This window comes from Heteronotia binoei, chromosome 1 (genome assembly GCF_032191835.1).
Source record: "Heteronotia binoei isolate CCM8104 ecotype False Entrance Well chromosome 1, APGP_CSIRO_Hbin_v1, whole genome shotgun sequence".
Classification (NCBI taxonomy): domain Eukaryota; kingdom Metazoa; phylum Chordata; class Lepidosauria; order Squamata; family Gekkonidae; genus Heteronotia; species Heteronotia binoei.
The window spans coordinates 70,513,896-70,529,671 of NC_083223.1; the positions used below are offsets into that span (position 1 = coordinate 70,513,896).

The window sequence follows — 15,776 nt, forward strand, 5'->3', positions numbered from 1 at the left end:
CTATTTGTAAAATTAGTTCCCTGTTTATTCCCTGCCTAGTTCTCACCGTTGCCAGGAATTTACCGTTATACATTTAGGGCCTAAACATTTAATCATCAAAGTCAATAAGAATTTGGTCACAGATTTCAAAATTGTTATGACAAACAGTCAACAATGCCATGGAGCCTGATTCTCAAAATACCCCAGTGCTCTAATTTTCAATTAATTATCAAACTATATAGTTCTCAGCCCTAAAACGAATGGTTTAAATTAAAAAAAAGTGTAAGTTCTGCTCACACAATGTCGTTTTCTCACTCACCCGCCATCTTCCCACTGTAGGCTCTGAGCTGGTTCTACCCCACAAGCACAAACCCTGAACATTCACTCTTTGAGTCAGAGCACTCTCCGGGATAGTGTGTCCTGTTGAGGGGAGGGGCTATAGCTGGGGAAATCCATTCATATTTGGGGGAAAAAAAACCCTCCTCCTGATTGTCAATGGAAGTGCCTTCAGTTTCTGCAAGGAGCATTTTCAATTCAAGTCCTAAGGTCTTATCCAAAGGAAGTGATCTGAGGAGTGCAGCAGGCTCTGACTGCAAATAAATGCTTGGGTGGGGTATCAGATCATTGCGCTGTGATGTTATACTGGTATCACAGGCAGGTACTTCTGTTTCTACACTTAGGATCAGGGAATCAAGGACCATGTGATGATTCGATTAGATACTAATTTGGGATCTGACAAAATGAACCATTTGAGAAATGAGCCTGTCTTTTTCTGCAAATGCACTGCTGTCTCTACATACATAAACATTAAATCATGATCCTTCCCTATGTGAGAATGTGGTACCTGCACATTGAGACTGAGGGTGGGAGAGGGGAGGGCAAAAAGACTATTAAACTAAGGATGACACTTTCCTATGAGTAAGTCCCACTGAATAACATGGGCTGGAGTCTGAGTAAACCTGCTGAGGGTTGCTCCTTTTGTTTATTGTTATCAACAATATAGGTATGTTGTTATTTATATACAATTAAAATAAAGTGTATTTAAAAACCAAGCATTTTTATCTTGCAGACAATTGTTTGCTTCAAGAAACGTAAACTGTGTTGAATGCTCTCTAAATTACTAGTATTATTTTGATGCTAGAGTGCTACTTTGCAGTTCTATATTATATTATGGACCCATCAGTATTTAGGGCTCCATACTGAATGCAAAATGGGGAAATGATGGATCGTAATTTACTTCTGCAAGGAAGTCAAGCTGGTTTATGTGAGCCACAGTGTCAAGTTTAATTAAGCGGTGCAATGACAAAAGAGAGGCTTCAGTGGATGGGTTCAAAGAACCTCTTGAATAGCAGACACTTGACATGCATAGGAACAATAACCAAAATAACTGCAGAGATTTTTGTGTTGTTTAAACTACACATGTGAGTGCTGAGATATATGTACGTGTGTATTCAGAGAGTAAGTGAGAGCTTCCTTCAAATTTCTTGTAATTGGTTTAGAAATCTGTGAAAAGCAGGGAGCTGCATAATAGTAACCAATCGAGAAACCCAGTTTTGCCCTGACGGGTTTTGCAGTCCTTCATCAATTTCAGTCAGAGAAAAGGGGCGTGGGAGGGGATATTATTCTCCCAAGATTTTTTTTTTCTTTCCACAGATACCTGATATAAGCAGTTGATGATTTCAACTGTATAAGGGACAGATTAGATAACTTAACTGGTGTAGTGGCCATCCAGCTGCTCAGTGAGTTTTCTGTCTGTGTTGGTGAAGATGGTTTCAAAAAGATCCGTAGACTAATTGGTTTGGAGGTTTTCAACATCTATGCCAAATCTGTCTTGTTGGGCATTGTGTAGGACTATGGGACTGATCCTCACTTGTTTTGGGTCTGACACATGGGGAAAGGTATATGTTGGAGCTATGGTTCCCCCCAAACAGGTTTCTGGTGAGATCATTGTCATGCTGACAGATGGTTGTGTTAGCTCTCCCCACACCAGGTCAGGATGGTGGATCCACTAAGATAGTTTGTCCCTAAAGCTATATGGGTTTCAAGAACGTGCTGGGGAATTTTAGGAGTCTCACTAGTTGCTCTTTCAAATGCGTAGTAAAAGCTAGGAATGCTATGCTCCCTGAGGTTGTAGATTTGGTCACTCCCTAGTGCTCTCTCTCCTTGTGTTATAAAACATTGTCTTCCTGGTATACCAGGAAGCTTTAAGATGTGAAGCAGGTCAGGAGATGTCTAGAGTGGGGTTTGTGAACAGGAGGAAAAAATCCTATGAAGTGGTGTGAATGGCAATGAAAAAGGCCTTTTTTCTCTGACACCTGAATCTTGTCCAATGGAGATTTCAAAACTGCAGGAAGTTGAGGCATATCATGATCTGCTATACTGCTTCCGTGAGATAAAATCTCTTGGAGTCTGGTTTAAGTATCATTCCAAGGTAGAGGGAGGTGCTAGTTGAGAACACCTTTGTGTGGATTGATCTACTTGGGCATGCTGAGGTAAAGTTGACCCTGTCCAATCAAATAAAGAGTCTGGGTGAGCTTTTGGACCCAGCCTTAATTCTGAAAAAAAACAGGTTGGTGTTATTGCTTGAAATGTTTTTTTTACCATTTACATCTGATTCAAAAGCTCTGTCCCTTTGCTGCATTATCCATATTGATCCTGATTTCTACAACCTCCAAACTGGACTACTATAATATAGTTTATGTGGCGCTGCCTTCAAAGGTCCCTCAGAAACTTCAGCTTGTGCAAACTGCAGCAGCCTGCCTTTTAGCTAGAGCAGAGCAACACACACCAGTTTTACAACAGTTGCACTGGCTACCATTTGTTTTCCAGGTGTGATTCAGGGTGCTAGTCTTAATGTTAAGCCCTTCATAACCAGAGACTCAAATATGTCAAGTACCAGCTATCCTTATGTAGGTCCTCTCACCAACTGGCATTAGCACCTCCCGTTGGGAGTGCCTTTTTTCAGTAGATGCATTTGGTATCCAGATCAGTGACTTTCTTCATGACAACAACCAGTATTTTAGAATGGCCTTCCAATAGAAGAGAGCAGGGTGCCTTCTCCAGGACTGTGCAAGGCCACCTGATTACACAAAGAATTGGGAAATTAATGCTATTGTTATTGTTATTGAGCTCTATTGTTTTTTAAATCCTACAGGTAAAGTTTGCTGTTGCTGGATTTACAGTCACTGATGTTGTTTTGCTAGTCCTGTTACTTTTGTTATTGAGGGCATGGAAATTATATCTTTGGGAGTTGGGCTTTGCTTGTTTTATTGCAACTGTTTCTGATTTTACTACTTCTCTGTAAAACAAATATGTGTTTTTACTGTATTTGACAGCCACTTGATATGTTACAGAAGCAGGGAGTACAGTTTTAGAAAATAGATATTTTCCATAGAATTCAGATTTGCACTTTTGATCAGCCTGCATGGGGGGGGGGAGCACACAACAACAACGGCTGTTTGCATCTCTGCATGTGTTCTGCCCTAGAAACTTGCTGCAGCTTTTGTGCTGTGTATATTGCAGAGTGTTGAGTCAAAATGAAGGCAACACGAAACACAGTGCTGTTCTCCTTCCCACTAAGATGAAATACTTGGGAGGCTGAGAACCAGAAGCAGTCTACCACCCCTTCTCTCATCACCAAAATGCTACAAACTGTTCTGGAGTCAAAAGGCTGGTGGGGAAGGAAAAGAATGGATCTATCTCACATTGTATCTGTTGACTGAAATCTTCTAGATGCTCATCTAAACAATATGAAATATGCAAGGGAAGGTCCTTCTCTTCTAATGCTTCCTTCACACCAGAATTTCCTGGTGGGGTGTTGGAATAAAGATGGGCTAGCTAGAGGAACCTTTGTGGCCTGCAGGAGTTAATGATATAAGAAAGCATTCAACATGTATAGCTTTTTGCAGGGGTCGTTTTGTAGAAAAATAGGTGGTGGAGCTCATCCAGGGATTGTTATGCAGCTACACCTACTATTCAATGGGCAAGGAGGTAGAACTCTCAGAAGGAGGAGGTGGAAGTCTCAGAAAAGTTCAGAAGATGTGCTCCTGTGAGCTCCCACTGAATCTGAGGCCTGGCTTTTTGTCTGCTTAATGATGGGATGTGGTTCTTTTCCTATACATCCAGACAGGAAACCACTAATTGCATGTTCTAGGATGATAAATGAAGATTATTTTGTTGCTTTTGTTAGCAGTCTTCTGACATCTTCAGTGTACCCAGAGTTGGGAACATGCCCACTGGTTCCCTACCAGTGTGGGCAGCCTTCAGGTTAAGAGGTACCCACTCAGACTGGGAGATGATTCCATTCTGACAAGGCCCCTATTCAGTAATATATTCAGTAAAATCTTTGAACCTTTGCAGGAATAGAGTCAGGGTTTGTTGTGATGGAATTTTATTTTATTAAATTTCTAGCCTCCCCTCCCCTGCACAGCAAGGCTCAGAGCAGCTTACAACAATCTAATAATCACAGTTTAACTACCCTTTATTGATTTGATTGTACCTACTTATTCAACCCAGCCATTCTTTCTTTTCTGCAGAACATCTGCACCACGACCACTGCGTTTTTACATTTCTTCTTCTTAGCTTCATTTTGTTGGGTTTTGACTGAAGCGTGGCAGTCATACATGGCTGTTACTGGAAAAATTAGGACGCGACTCATAAGAAAACGCTTCTTATGCCTCGGATGGGGTGAGCGCCTATGACTCAGTTACAATTGTTTGTTTGTTTTAGCTTTATGTTTCATGCACAGGTAACATTTGAAACGTTGGTATTACAGTAATCCTGACAGGTAGTGGATAGCACAAGTTCTAAACTGAATATTGCTGCTAGGAGATTTTCTATAGATTTGCAAACAAGAATATAATTTAATTCTATTGATTTGCGTCAAGATATGGCTGATGATAAATGTTCAGTTGATTATGAGACTTTTATCACTCTGTAACTTATACCCTTTAGCAGACTTTATGTAAAGCACAGTAATACAAAACAAAAACATTTTTTTAAAAAAAACGGAATAAAATCCATCAAATTGCCATAGTATGCCATTATATACTATTTCAAATTCATTGGTCACTTAGCAACATGAATATGATGCTTAGTGGGCTAGAAGCTATTTCAGCTGCAGTAGTAAAAAGATGCTTTCCATATGAAATTGATCTTTATTAGTTGAGGTAGTAAGCAGCAGCTTTTCATGTCCAAGCAGCAAAAACAGTATGCATTGTGGACCACATAAATATCAATTGTTGGGGGAAGTTCTAGAAGAGTAGCTGTTGCAGGAAAGAAAAACATGACGTGCTTTGTGGTACCTCTGAAATAGAACAAATGTATTGTGGCATGAGCTTTTGTAGGAAACAGCCTATTTTCATCAGGGAAATAATTACCAGGGTTTTTCTTACAGGTTTACCAGCATTGGTGGTGGCAATATCGATAGGGTTTACCAAGACAAAAGGATATGGAACTAGTAACTAGTAAGTCACTCTGTAATAACAAACATTCCATCCCTGTTAATCACACCATGCTTGCATTTGAGTAATGACACAATTCTGGCTTCTCTGCATACACAAAGGTTATTTCACTATAGCATAGACACCTTGAGATTCAAGAAAGTAAAGTCAGTGAGAATGGAGACAAAAAGCCCATCTCAATTGTCAGCTGCTAGGACAGAGCTAATAGAGATAGATGGAACTGAATGGGCTGGTTCATACAGTACAAAGTTTCCAGGGCTATCATTAGGACTTTGGATCACAAATGTATTGGGAGTGCCCTTCCCAGGTCCATACAGGACCAATTTGGGTCAAGACGTCAATTCACATGAAGGTTTCAGTCTCCCTTCCTCCTCACCATGTACAATTTTGTTGATCTGAAAAAGCCCTTGGAAACTGTAGTTTGCCTCACTGTGGAAGCTTGTAGTCACAGTTGCACATGGGTTTTCCTATTGGACAAGCAGTGACCTATTGGACAGGAAAAAGTGGCTGTTTCAGGTTGGGAAAATGGTGCGAGGGAGGAGGCTGAAGCCACATCCAAACACACTGCAGTCCTCATCCAAAATAGGCCCATGCATACCTGGTAAATATGGAACTCCTAGTGAATTTGTGATCCAAAGCCCTCATGGCAGTCATGAAGACATTGTAATGTGTGAACTGGCTCCAGAAAACTATTGGACATAGAGTGCTGAGGGAACAAGAAGCAGCATGCTTTGGGCATGGAGTGTAAAGGACAAAGAACGGTGTAATAGTTATTCCAGGCCTTTGAAGATTCCTCTCCTCTGAATTGCAGAGGTTAATCTTTATCTTTGTACGATGAAATTGACAGCTGCATCAAATTAGGCCAAGGCAGCCTAAAAGGTGAGGTGGAAGCCAGGTGCCCAGGCCCATGGAGTGGGAACAAAATTAGGAAGAGGAGATAACGTTTTACTTGCAGTTGGCACCAGGAAGATACCTGCAATTTGTTTTACTTTGTTGTTGAAAACAACCCTCCTCCAAAGCCAGAGCAAGGAATCTGCTAACGGCTTGGAATTGTTACAAGTGGTAACTATTGGGTACTTGGACTGAATATCCTTGTTGTGCCCTTTTGTTTTCTTTCCCCTCTCTTCTTTTGGTCCTGGAAACTGATTCAATGAAAACGAACTGTGTATCTTTTGACTCAGGAGTTCCCTATCTGGTGCAGTAATTAAGCCCGTAGCCGGGTGGAGTCTTCTTAAAAAAAGGACACACATACAGATTTCCATTTAAATTGCTCCATCTTCTGGCCCAAGCCAAAGAATCAAGGTGAACTAGTCCATAAACATTCCACACCTCAGTGGAGAAGTTGATAAAATAAAATAGAGAAATGGAGAATGTTGTATGCCACTTTGGGTCCCCATTGGGGAGAAAAGTGGGATATAAATGAAGTAAAATAAATTAACTATGATTTTACACTGCCATTCTTTTTGCAAATGCTGAACAAGTTGACTGAAATTCCCACAGCATGGAAGAGCCTAACATATCTAGAGAGGCACAGAATTTAGAAGGATTAAGAGCTCTTTATTTTTAGAAAGTTCTACATCTATTTTTATGAAAGTCATTAACATTTTTATGTCTTAGTAGTGACTTTAGTTAAAAGAGTTTGTTTTGTGACGTGTTTCTAACAGCAAGTTATCAATGAAGAATTAATATATTTAAATTGAGTCTCTCAGTCTGTCAGAAATACTTTAAATGTGAAGAACGTAAAAAATCAGCTCTAGAATTTTGTGCTGAAAAAGTGTTTGTTAAAATAAGCTACTTTAAAGGCTCCCTGAAGCGTTTCCTAGCAGGTATGAGATTTCTTATTTGTCATGGTGTGATAACATGAAGACTACTAAATGAAAATATGCTAAACATTCCAGAAATACTGAGCATTGCCATGAGAAATGCTATAATGGGTAATTCATCTGAAAATTTCAGTGAGCATTTTTATTTTTATTTATTTTATTTTATTTATTTGGTGACTTCTATCCCGCCCTTCCCACAAGTGGCTCAGGGCGGCTTACAACGACAATAAAACAATAAAACAGTAAAATCAGAGCAAGTTATTACATTTAAAATCAGACAATTAAAACCTAAAAACCTTAAAATTATAACATTAAAACTATACAGTATAATCACAGAAATCTGGTAGCTACATTATCTAATCAGGCATAGGCTAACCGGAAGAGGGTTGTCTTACAGGCCCTGCGGAACTGAGCAAGATCCCACAGGGCCCTCACCTCTTCCGGTAGCTGGTTCCACCACATAGGGGCCATTGTGGAAAAGGCCCTGTCTCTAGTTGCCTTGAGACGCACTTCCTTGGGCCCGGGGATGGTGAGCAGATTTTGAGTGCCAGACCTCAGTACTCTATGGGGAACGTGTGGGGAGAGACGGTCCCTCAGGTAGGCAGGTCCCAGGCCATATAGGGCTTTAAAGGTGATGACCAGCACCTTGTACTGGACTCGGTATATTATTGGAAGCCAATGCAGAGCCTGAAGGCCCGGCCGGATGTGCCCCCACCTTGGGAGGCCCAGTAACAGCCGGGCCGCAGCATTCTGCACTAGCTACAATTTCCGGGTCCGGCACAGGGGCAGCCCCATGTAGAGGGCATTGCAGTAATCCAACCTCGAGGTGACCGTGGCGTGGATCACTGTTGGTAGGTCGTCGGGGGCCAGGAAGGGGGCCAGCTGCCTTGCCCGTCTAAGATGAAAAAACGCGGACTTGGCAGTGGCCGCTATCTGAGCCTCCATCTTTAGGGATGGCTCCAATAGCACCCCCAGGCTCCTGACCCTGTCCGCTGGCCTCAGCGGTACACCGTCAAAAGCTGGCAGGGGGATTTTCCCCCCCCCCGGTCCCCGATGGCCCAAACAAAGGACCTCTGTCTTCGCAGGATTCAGTGTCAGTCCACTCAGTCTGAGCCACTCAGCCACGGCCTGTAATGCCCGATCCAGGTTTTCTGGGGCGCAGACCGGTCGGCCGTCCATAAGTAGATAGAGCTGGGTGTCATCAGCATACTGGTGACACCCCAGCCCATACCTTCGGGCAATCTGGGCAAGAGGTCGCATATAGATGTTAAATAATATCGGGGAGAGAACCGCTCCCTGGGGCACCACACAGTTAAGTGAGCGCCTCTGGGACAGTTCCCCCCCAATCGCGACCCTTTGTCCCCGACCTTCAAGGAAGGAGGAAAGCCACTGCAAGGCCAACCCCTAAATCCTTGCGTCGGCAAGGCGGCAAGTCAGCAACCGATGGTCGACCGTATTGAACGCCGCCGATAGGTCCAACAGCATCAGTACTGCCGAGCCACCTCGATCCAGATGCCGTTGAAGGTCATCCACCAGGGCAACCAACACCGTCTCCGTCCCGTGACCTGGACGGAAGCCGGACTGAAGTGGGTCGAGGATGGAAGCGTCCTCCAGGAAAGTCTGTAGCTGCCTCACCACTGCCCTCTCAATAAGTTTGCCCAGAAAGGGCAGGTTTGAGACCGGCCTATAGTGTGCCAATTGGGCCGGGTCTAAAGATGGTTTTTTTAAGAGGGGCCGGACCACGGCCTCTTTAAGGGGCGCCGGAATGACAATACAAATTTTGAGTTCAGTGGCACTTTAAGACCAATGAGGTTTTATTCAAGGTATAAGCTTTCGTGTGCAAGCACACTTCTTCAGATACCACAAAAGCTTATACCTTGAATAAAATGTTGTTGGTTTTAAAGGTGCCACTGGACTCAACTTGTTCTGCTGTTTCAGTCTATCTTCATGAAAATGCAACCTACCGAATGAATGGACTGTTATTTCTTGATTAGTATGTTTTTCCGCTTAGACTTTAAAACTATTCCAGCTGCCTTAAAATATGCAGTATATATTGTAGCCATATACGTTCTGATTGCCACTGAATGTTATCCCTTCTCATAACCTGGAGGGATAACTGTTTGTTAAAGCGGAAGTCCCACTTATTTGTAGCCAGTGCAGTTTTCAGATTTATATCCCAAGCTGCCTCTTCTCAGCCTGAGGAATTTCCAGAGCCCAACATTCCATTCATTTTGTACCATTGCTTGTCCTATGAGAACCTCCATTGTGAGGCAGGCTTCATATCGCAGTATTTAAGCAAACTAGAATGGCCCATTTCAGATTTTGCTAATAATTGGGATATGCAGGCACTTACGCGTGTGATAAATGTTAGGGTTTCTTTAAATCTGTTGAGAAAGTTCCTTAACAATTCTCCTTAACAATATCTCCATCATTGAGGGCATCAATATGCACTGCAATCTGTAACTGAATAGATAGAAGCTACATCTTTATTAATTTGTATTAGTTCTTTTCTAATGTTCTTTCCAGTTGCTGGCTGTCTCTTGAAGGAGGACTTCTTTATGCATTTGTTGGACCTGCGGCTGCTGTTGTCCTGGTAAATATTAAAATCACCTCCAGTATTTTAAGCAGGCATGGGAATATCTGTTTGTCTATCTATGTCTGTATTATGCAGTGCCTACTAAGTAATTGATCTCAAACTGCATCTTGGAAGTTACGAAAACAGGTTTATTTCACCTTGCATATGCCATCTCTTATATGTACTCTTAGTATTATATGATAGACATGAATATTCTGAAATGTATGCAAGCACAAAAGGACATAAAGTCTCTCTTGCTATGTGTTGCTCATATTTATTCAGATGTACTGTGGAATAACTGTGGAGCAGAGAGAGAACCCCCAAAGATTTCCAGACTATTGCACTTTATGACTTAAATGTCGTAATGAATCACAACATTAAAATGTGCATGTTCTCTAGATGCAGTCAAATAAACAGGAACATTCCTGCCCACACTGGAAAGAAAACAGGAGGCTTAGCTGGAGTTAACCAGGGAACAATTCACACAAAGCAGCAGTGCTTATTTCTTCCACACTTACAGTCTTTTCTGTAATCACGTTAGCTTGGGCAGGAACAGTGACAATCATATAAATGGCTGCAGTTTGTCCCCATGTAAACAGCAGGTCACACTAAAACCTCTCCATTTGGCTTCAAAATCTCAAGGAGAAAAATAAGTGTTGCTTATTAAAGGGTTTGCAAAATGGGGTTTCCCCCATTTTTAACAAGCTAATAGCATTCTCAGCTCAGTTTGGGGACTACCTGCCATCTCTTGGTCTTATTCAGCCAGGGAAGGGGCTGGTATCAGCAAACCGCACACACCTTCACTGCTACCCTTCTTAAAAGGATGCCAAATGTTCTTTTGAGCACAGCACCTCTAAGGTGGCAAAGAGGAGTAAATAAATTAGTTTACTGAACTTTATGTGGTTAGTTCCTTTATCATACTGCTTTGTGTTACATTTGGGAGAAAAGCAGGCTACAGATATTTCAAATTAATAAATACCATCTGGAATTCATAGTGTGGCGGTCAAGGGGGAAATCACTTTTTGGTGAAATGCAAGAAAGCAGGGACAGGAAGATAATGTGCAAACTCATTCTCTCCCCCTTCATATGATTTAAGAAACCTCTGGTTACCAGTTTTCATAACACTCATTTTCCACTGCAAATATTGCACATACCCAAAATGCAGATTGTATGTGTATTGAGCCTCCTCTGAATGCAGATCTGCCTCCTGGTTTTGTTAATCCTTTGAAGTGAGCTGACTTGGTGCTGAACCTGCTATGTATTTATTGGCTATGAAGCATGTTCAGGCCCCAAAGAGTCGATATCTCGGCCTGATTGCTTTGTAAGTAACTACAGAAAGACTAATCCTTGGTATCTCAAACACTTCACAGTGCAATCCTAAAGAGAGTTACTCCAGTCTAAGCCCATTATTTTCAATGGTCTTAGAAAAGAGTAACTCTCTTTAGAATTGCACTGTCAGTGATCTAAATAAAAGAAAACGGTGTTGTCATGCCTGAATTGTATGTTTTCCCCATATTAATATTTGATTGTACCCCTTTTAAGCATGATATTCAAATATACTTATATTTTCCAGCTGATGAGAAAATTTATCTGAATGTCATCAGCATTGTTGTAGCTGCTTTCTTGCAGTTGTAGCTAATACCCAGCCTCACTATTAAAATTGGAGTAATTGGTATTAAAAATGGAGGGAGGGGCTGTGGCTCAGTGGGAGAGTATGTTTGCATGTAGAAGGTCCCAGGTGTAATCCCTGTTATCTCCAGTTCAAGGCCTGGCAGTAGGTGATGTGAAAGGCCTCTGCCTGAGACCCTGGAGAGCCAATATGGATAGACAATACGGATTTTGATGGGCCAAGAGTCTGATTCAGTATAACGTACTTTTATGTGCCTAAAGCCTTGGGCCCTTCTAGACAGTTTTATGTTTGTTTGTTTGTCTGTTTGCAGTAACTGCATACTTGCTTCTCCTGTAGCACTCAAACCAAGTGTTGTAAAATTAACAAGGCTCTTCTGCTCAAAAAGTGGCCTGCCTTTTTCTCTGCATAAATTGCTGCAAAACCCTTGCTGTGGTGGGACTGTGCACCCGCATGTCAGTCTTGTTTAGGGTTGCCAAGAATTGGACTGCAGAGGGTCACTGCAGGCCTTCTGTGTACTCTTACATTCAGAAGCATAAGCTTGGTTATAAGAGGTGTATTTCTATTCTCCCCATAGCAGCAGCTTGCTCTGCTCCTCAAAAAGAGTTGAGCCCCCTGGAATTTTGTTCCTTTAGTTTTCCCCCATCTAGCCTGGTCTCAGTGACCCTGGTAAAAACGTGCATGCAAAGTAGTATCCTATGTACATGTGCTTTGTGAATCCACACCCACTTTCTCAAGTGTTGCATATTTGGCTTACATGAGTGCAGCACCATCTGGTGGAAACCTTTGCACCAGGAAGGCAAATCTTTGTGTCTGTTCACTTTGCTCATGCAGCATCTAGTGCAGACAGGGCTGTACAAAACGGTTGTTCCATATATGCCAAAGCACCATCACATGGGCGGTTGCTGGACTGGGACAGCAACGTTAATGTTGCTTTTTAAAAATTGCTTTCCCAGAAGCCTAGGATTAGAAGTTTGTCTCCAATGTCACAGTAAAAGTTTTTTTTTTTTGGTCTGTTTCTTTTATGTTCCACAGGTCAACATGGTGATTGGCATTTTGGTGTTTAATAAGCTTGTTTCCAGAGATGGAATCCTTGATAAAAAACTCAAACACAGAGCAGGGTAAGCAGAAGCTGGAGCATTGCTCAGGATAACTGCAAATGTGACTTTTCCCAAGTATGTAGATATATAGATATATATATATATTGTTATTCAACAAGCATACATTTTTTTGATTGCACCTTGAACCTTGTTTTACTTTATATAACAAACTGTATAACCAGGGTTAGTCATATACAAAACTCAGGAAACGTGATGAGCATTGGTACAATAATAAAATACATGTACAGTGCTATGAAGTCGAGACTAAAGATACACCAAACAAAAGCCTTGGTAATGTTTTCACAAGAATGTTGAGTTATTTGAATTTGTTAATCTCTAGATTGATTTTGCATGACATAGATGTGCATCCATTTAGATTTGGTTAGCTAATAGACTCCCACTCTCTTTTTTATTATTTCTACAACCTGACTAAAACACAATGTGTAGATGTGGAATTTTTTTATATGCCATATATGATTATTAATTACCAGGACATGACCTCTTTTTAAAAAAGCATCGTATTCGTATAATAGTAAAATAACTGTATTACCAGTGCTCTCTAGTCATTGCACATAATGCCCTTGCACAAGGAGTTCCCCATTCTTGAGCCACTTTGCCACCTAGTTTTCCATTAAAATTGAAGTCGCAGTTTTCCTCAGTGGCTTGATCACAGTTAAAACAGATTTGAACACAGGTCACTCACTCAAGTGTAATACTTGTACACTTGGGTATGGGTAATTTCTATACATATCTATTATTACCTCACTTTTTCTGTAATTTGTTCTTCTCTTGTTTGAAATGCTTTTAATCATTTCCATAATTAAAAGCAAGGCTGTATTGCAAGCCATGGGCATGAACCTGGCCAAAGTTAAGCACTATGAGATTCCTTCATCGTATTTCAGGTAAGAATTGTTCATTCAAACAGCATTCCACAGAGGTATCCCTGACTGGTTAGAGAATCCTGTATGCAAACAGGTTAAGGAAAAGCTGGATTCCTACTCTTCAGAAGGAGAAGTAAGGTGCTGAATTCAGTCATTCCCCCAAATCTCTTCCTTGATTGATGAAAATTCAGCTTCATTTTGTGGATTTGTCAGATCAGGGTTCATTGATTTCAGTAAGAGAATTTTAAATATCTAGTCGACATTCCCTGTAATATGTATGGGACTTCTGTGCTTAACTTTGGTTGGATCATGTCCAGCGAGGTTTCATTCTCCAGCATTAAAGCTTCAGTTGATATGTTTGCATGCTGTGAAAAATATTGCATTCACATGCTAAAAAAACTCTGTTAATCAAAGTTTATCTTTGATAACTGTTTCTCACAACCAAATGTCACATGACTGTTGTCACATTAGTTTACCCCACTAGTTACACCTTTTTTTGGAAAAAATCTCTAGACCCATGTGTGTATATATACCTAACACCTAAAGTACAATATTCCATGAATCTGACAAAGTGAGTTATCACTTATGTCACAGGTTATCATCATTTTAAGTTAACCTCTGATAGATACTCTTATGAATCAGCACTTGAGGGAGTATGTGTTGTCAATTTCACACATTTCCTTGAATGGAGCTCAGTGAATTTTCATTCAATGGAATGGGCAAATGCTTTATTATACTCCTGAAGTATCATGAGTTCAGATCTTGAGTGCTCTCACGTAGCCATTTCCTCTGTATGGACTGGATCCAACAGGTTTTTCTACTTATGATAAAGAGAGGAAGGAGTCCTCTTTGATGACCAAAAAGGCTATGTAACTTGCATGAATCAAACCTATTATGGGACAGGAGCTGTAACAAGGATGGGAATTGGCTGAGATAGAGCAGAAAGGTTGTTGGGTTCTATCCCTAAGATTGCCTTACCAAAGTTTCTGGGTTCAAGGATCCTCTGGAGCAGTACTATCTATATAAAAAAAGAATGCAGTTATAAATAAACATATGTTCCTCTCCAGTGGCTGTGAACAGAGGCATGGCAGACTAGTGTTCAAAGGCAGACATATTTTTTTACATCATCATGATTAATATACATCATGGCGCATATCATATGGTAGGCCTGGGGTAGCCAATTGGTGCTCTCAAGAGTGGCTTTATTATCAGAGCACAGATCTTGGCAGTGAATGTATATTGCATATGTACTGCCAGCAAAGTTGCTCTGATAATGAATTTAAATTATTGTGATAAAGTCTTCTTTGTTGTATTAATCAGCCAATCCCTAGACAGCTGAACAAAATCATTCTAGGGTACAGCTTGGCCCTTGACCATGAGATGGCCCTAGATGTAGGTACTGTTAGAATTTTATATCACTTAGAGGGTTATTTCCATTTAAGGTTGAATTCAGTTTTTTAAAAAAATTATGATTTCATATGGCTTAGATATCTCTGTATGACACTAGACATAATACTACCTTTTAGAGGTAGTTTGAGAATCTGAAGATTCATGGAAAGATTGAAAAAACTGAAGATGTTTTCTTAAATGTAACTTTCCCCCTTTCATAATTTAAGAACATACTGCTGCTTGATTAAACACCTTTCCCCTATATGTTTCTATGACACTGCAATTATTTGGACTGATAGAAGGCTGCAAATAGAAAGGCAATGAAGTTGTTATCATTGTATACGAAGGAAGAAGATCAAAACAGTTGCGAGGGATTGTAATATAGTACTATGTACCAAAAACAATATTCATTTTAATGCTTGTATACTGTGTTTTATTAAAATGTAAAAATACTGTCATTCTTCTAGCCTGAATACTTTCATTAAAATTCCATACATTTTAAACCCTATATCCAGACCAACATCTAGCAAAGACTGGGCAAGCAAAGATGATGCTTGCTCAGTATTGGAGCCAAACTCTTCTAATTGTTCTCAAAGTTATTGGCTCTCTAACTGACCCATTTGATTGGGTGAGGCAATTCTTCTACTACCTTCATTTTAAAATTAATTAAAAGTGCATGTCTTGCCCAGGCTATTTGTTTTGTTTGTCTGTCCTGGAGAATAATGGGCATATTGGACTTTCTAATGGTCTGAATAGAGGGATTTCACCATGTGTGTCTTACCCTAGCACGTGCTTGTTTACTTCAATGTATCAAGCAGCATTTTCTTCCCAGGCATTGGGGGCCCCTTGTTTTTTGTTTGCTTGTTTGTTTGTTTTTAAAGAAGCTTAAATGGAAGGATTAGATTTTGCATGAACTGAAGCTTCCCCCCAATAGCATATT

The 15,776-nt window shown here is 40.7% G+C and overlaps 1 protein-coding gene across 4 annotated transcripts in view; it reads left to right on the forward strand.

Annotated features, from left to right (window-relative positions):
• The window catches only part of ADGRB3 (adhesion G protein-coupled receptor B3), a 730,220-nt gene that overhangs the window by 671,842 nt on the left and 42,602 nt on the right, over positions 1–15,776 (forward strand). For all 4 annotated transcript variants that reach the window (XM_060235460.1, XM_060235469.1, XM_060235479.1 and 1 more), the window contains 4 exons: positions 4,515–4,665; positions 5,375–5,444; positions 9,791–9,857; positions 12,502–12,587. In XM_060235460.1, the coding sequence (XP_060091443.1) occupies positions 4,515–4,665; positions 5,375–5,444; positions 9,791–9,857; positions 12,502–12,587 (374 nt within the window). The remainder of the gene's footprint in view (positions 1–4,514; positions 4,666–5,374; positions 5,445–9,790; positions 9,858–12,501; positions 12,588–15,776) is intronic.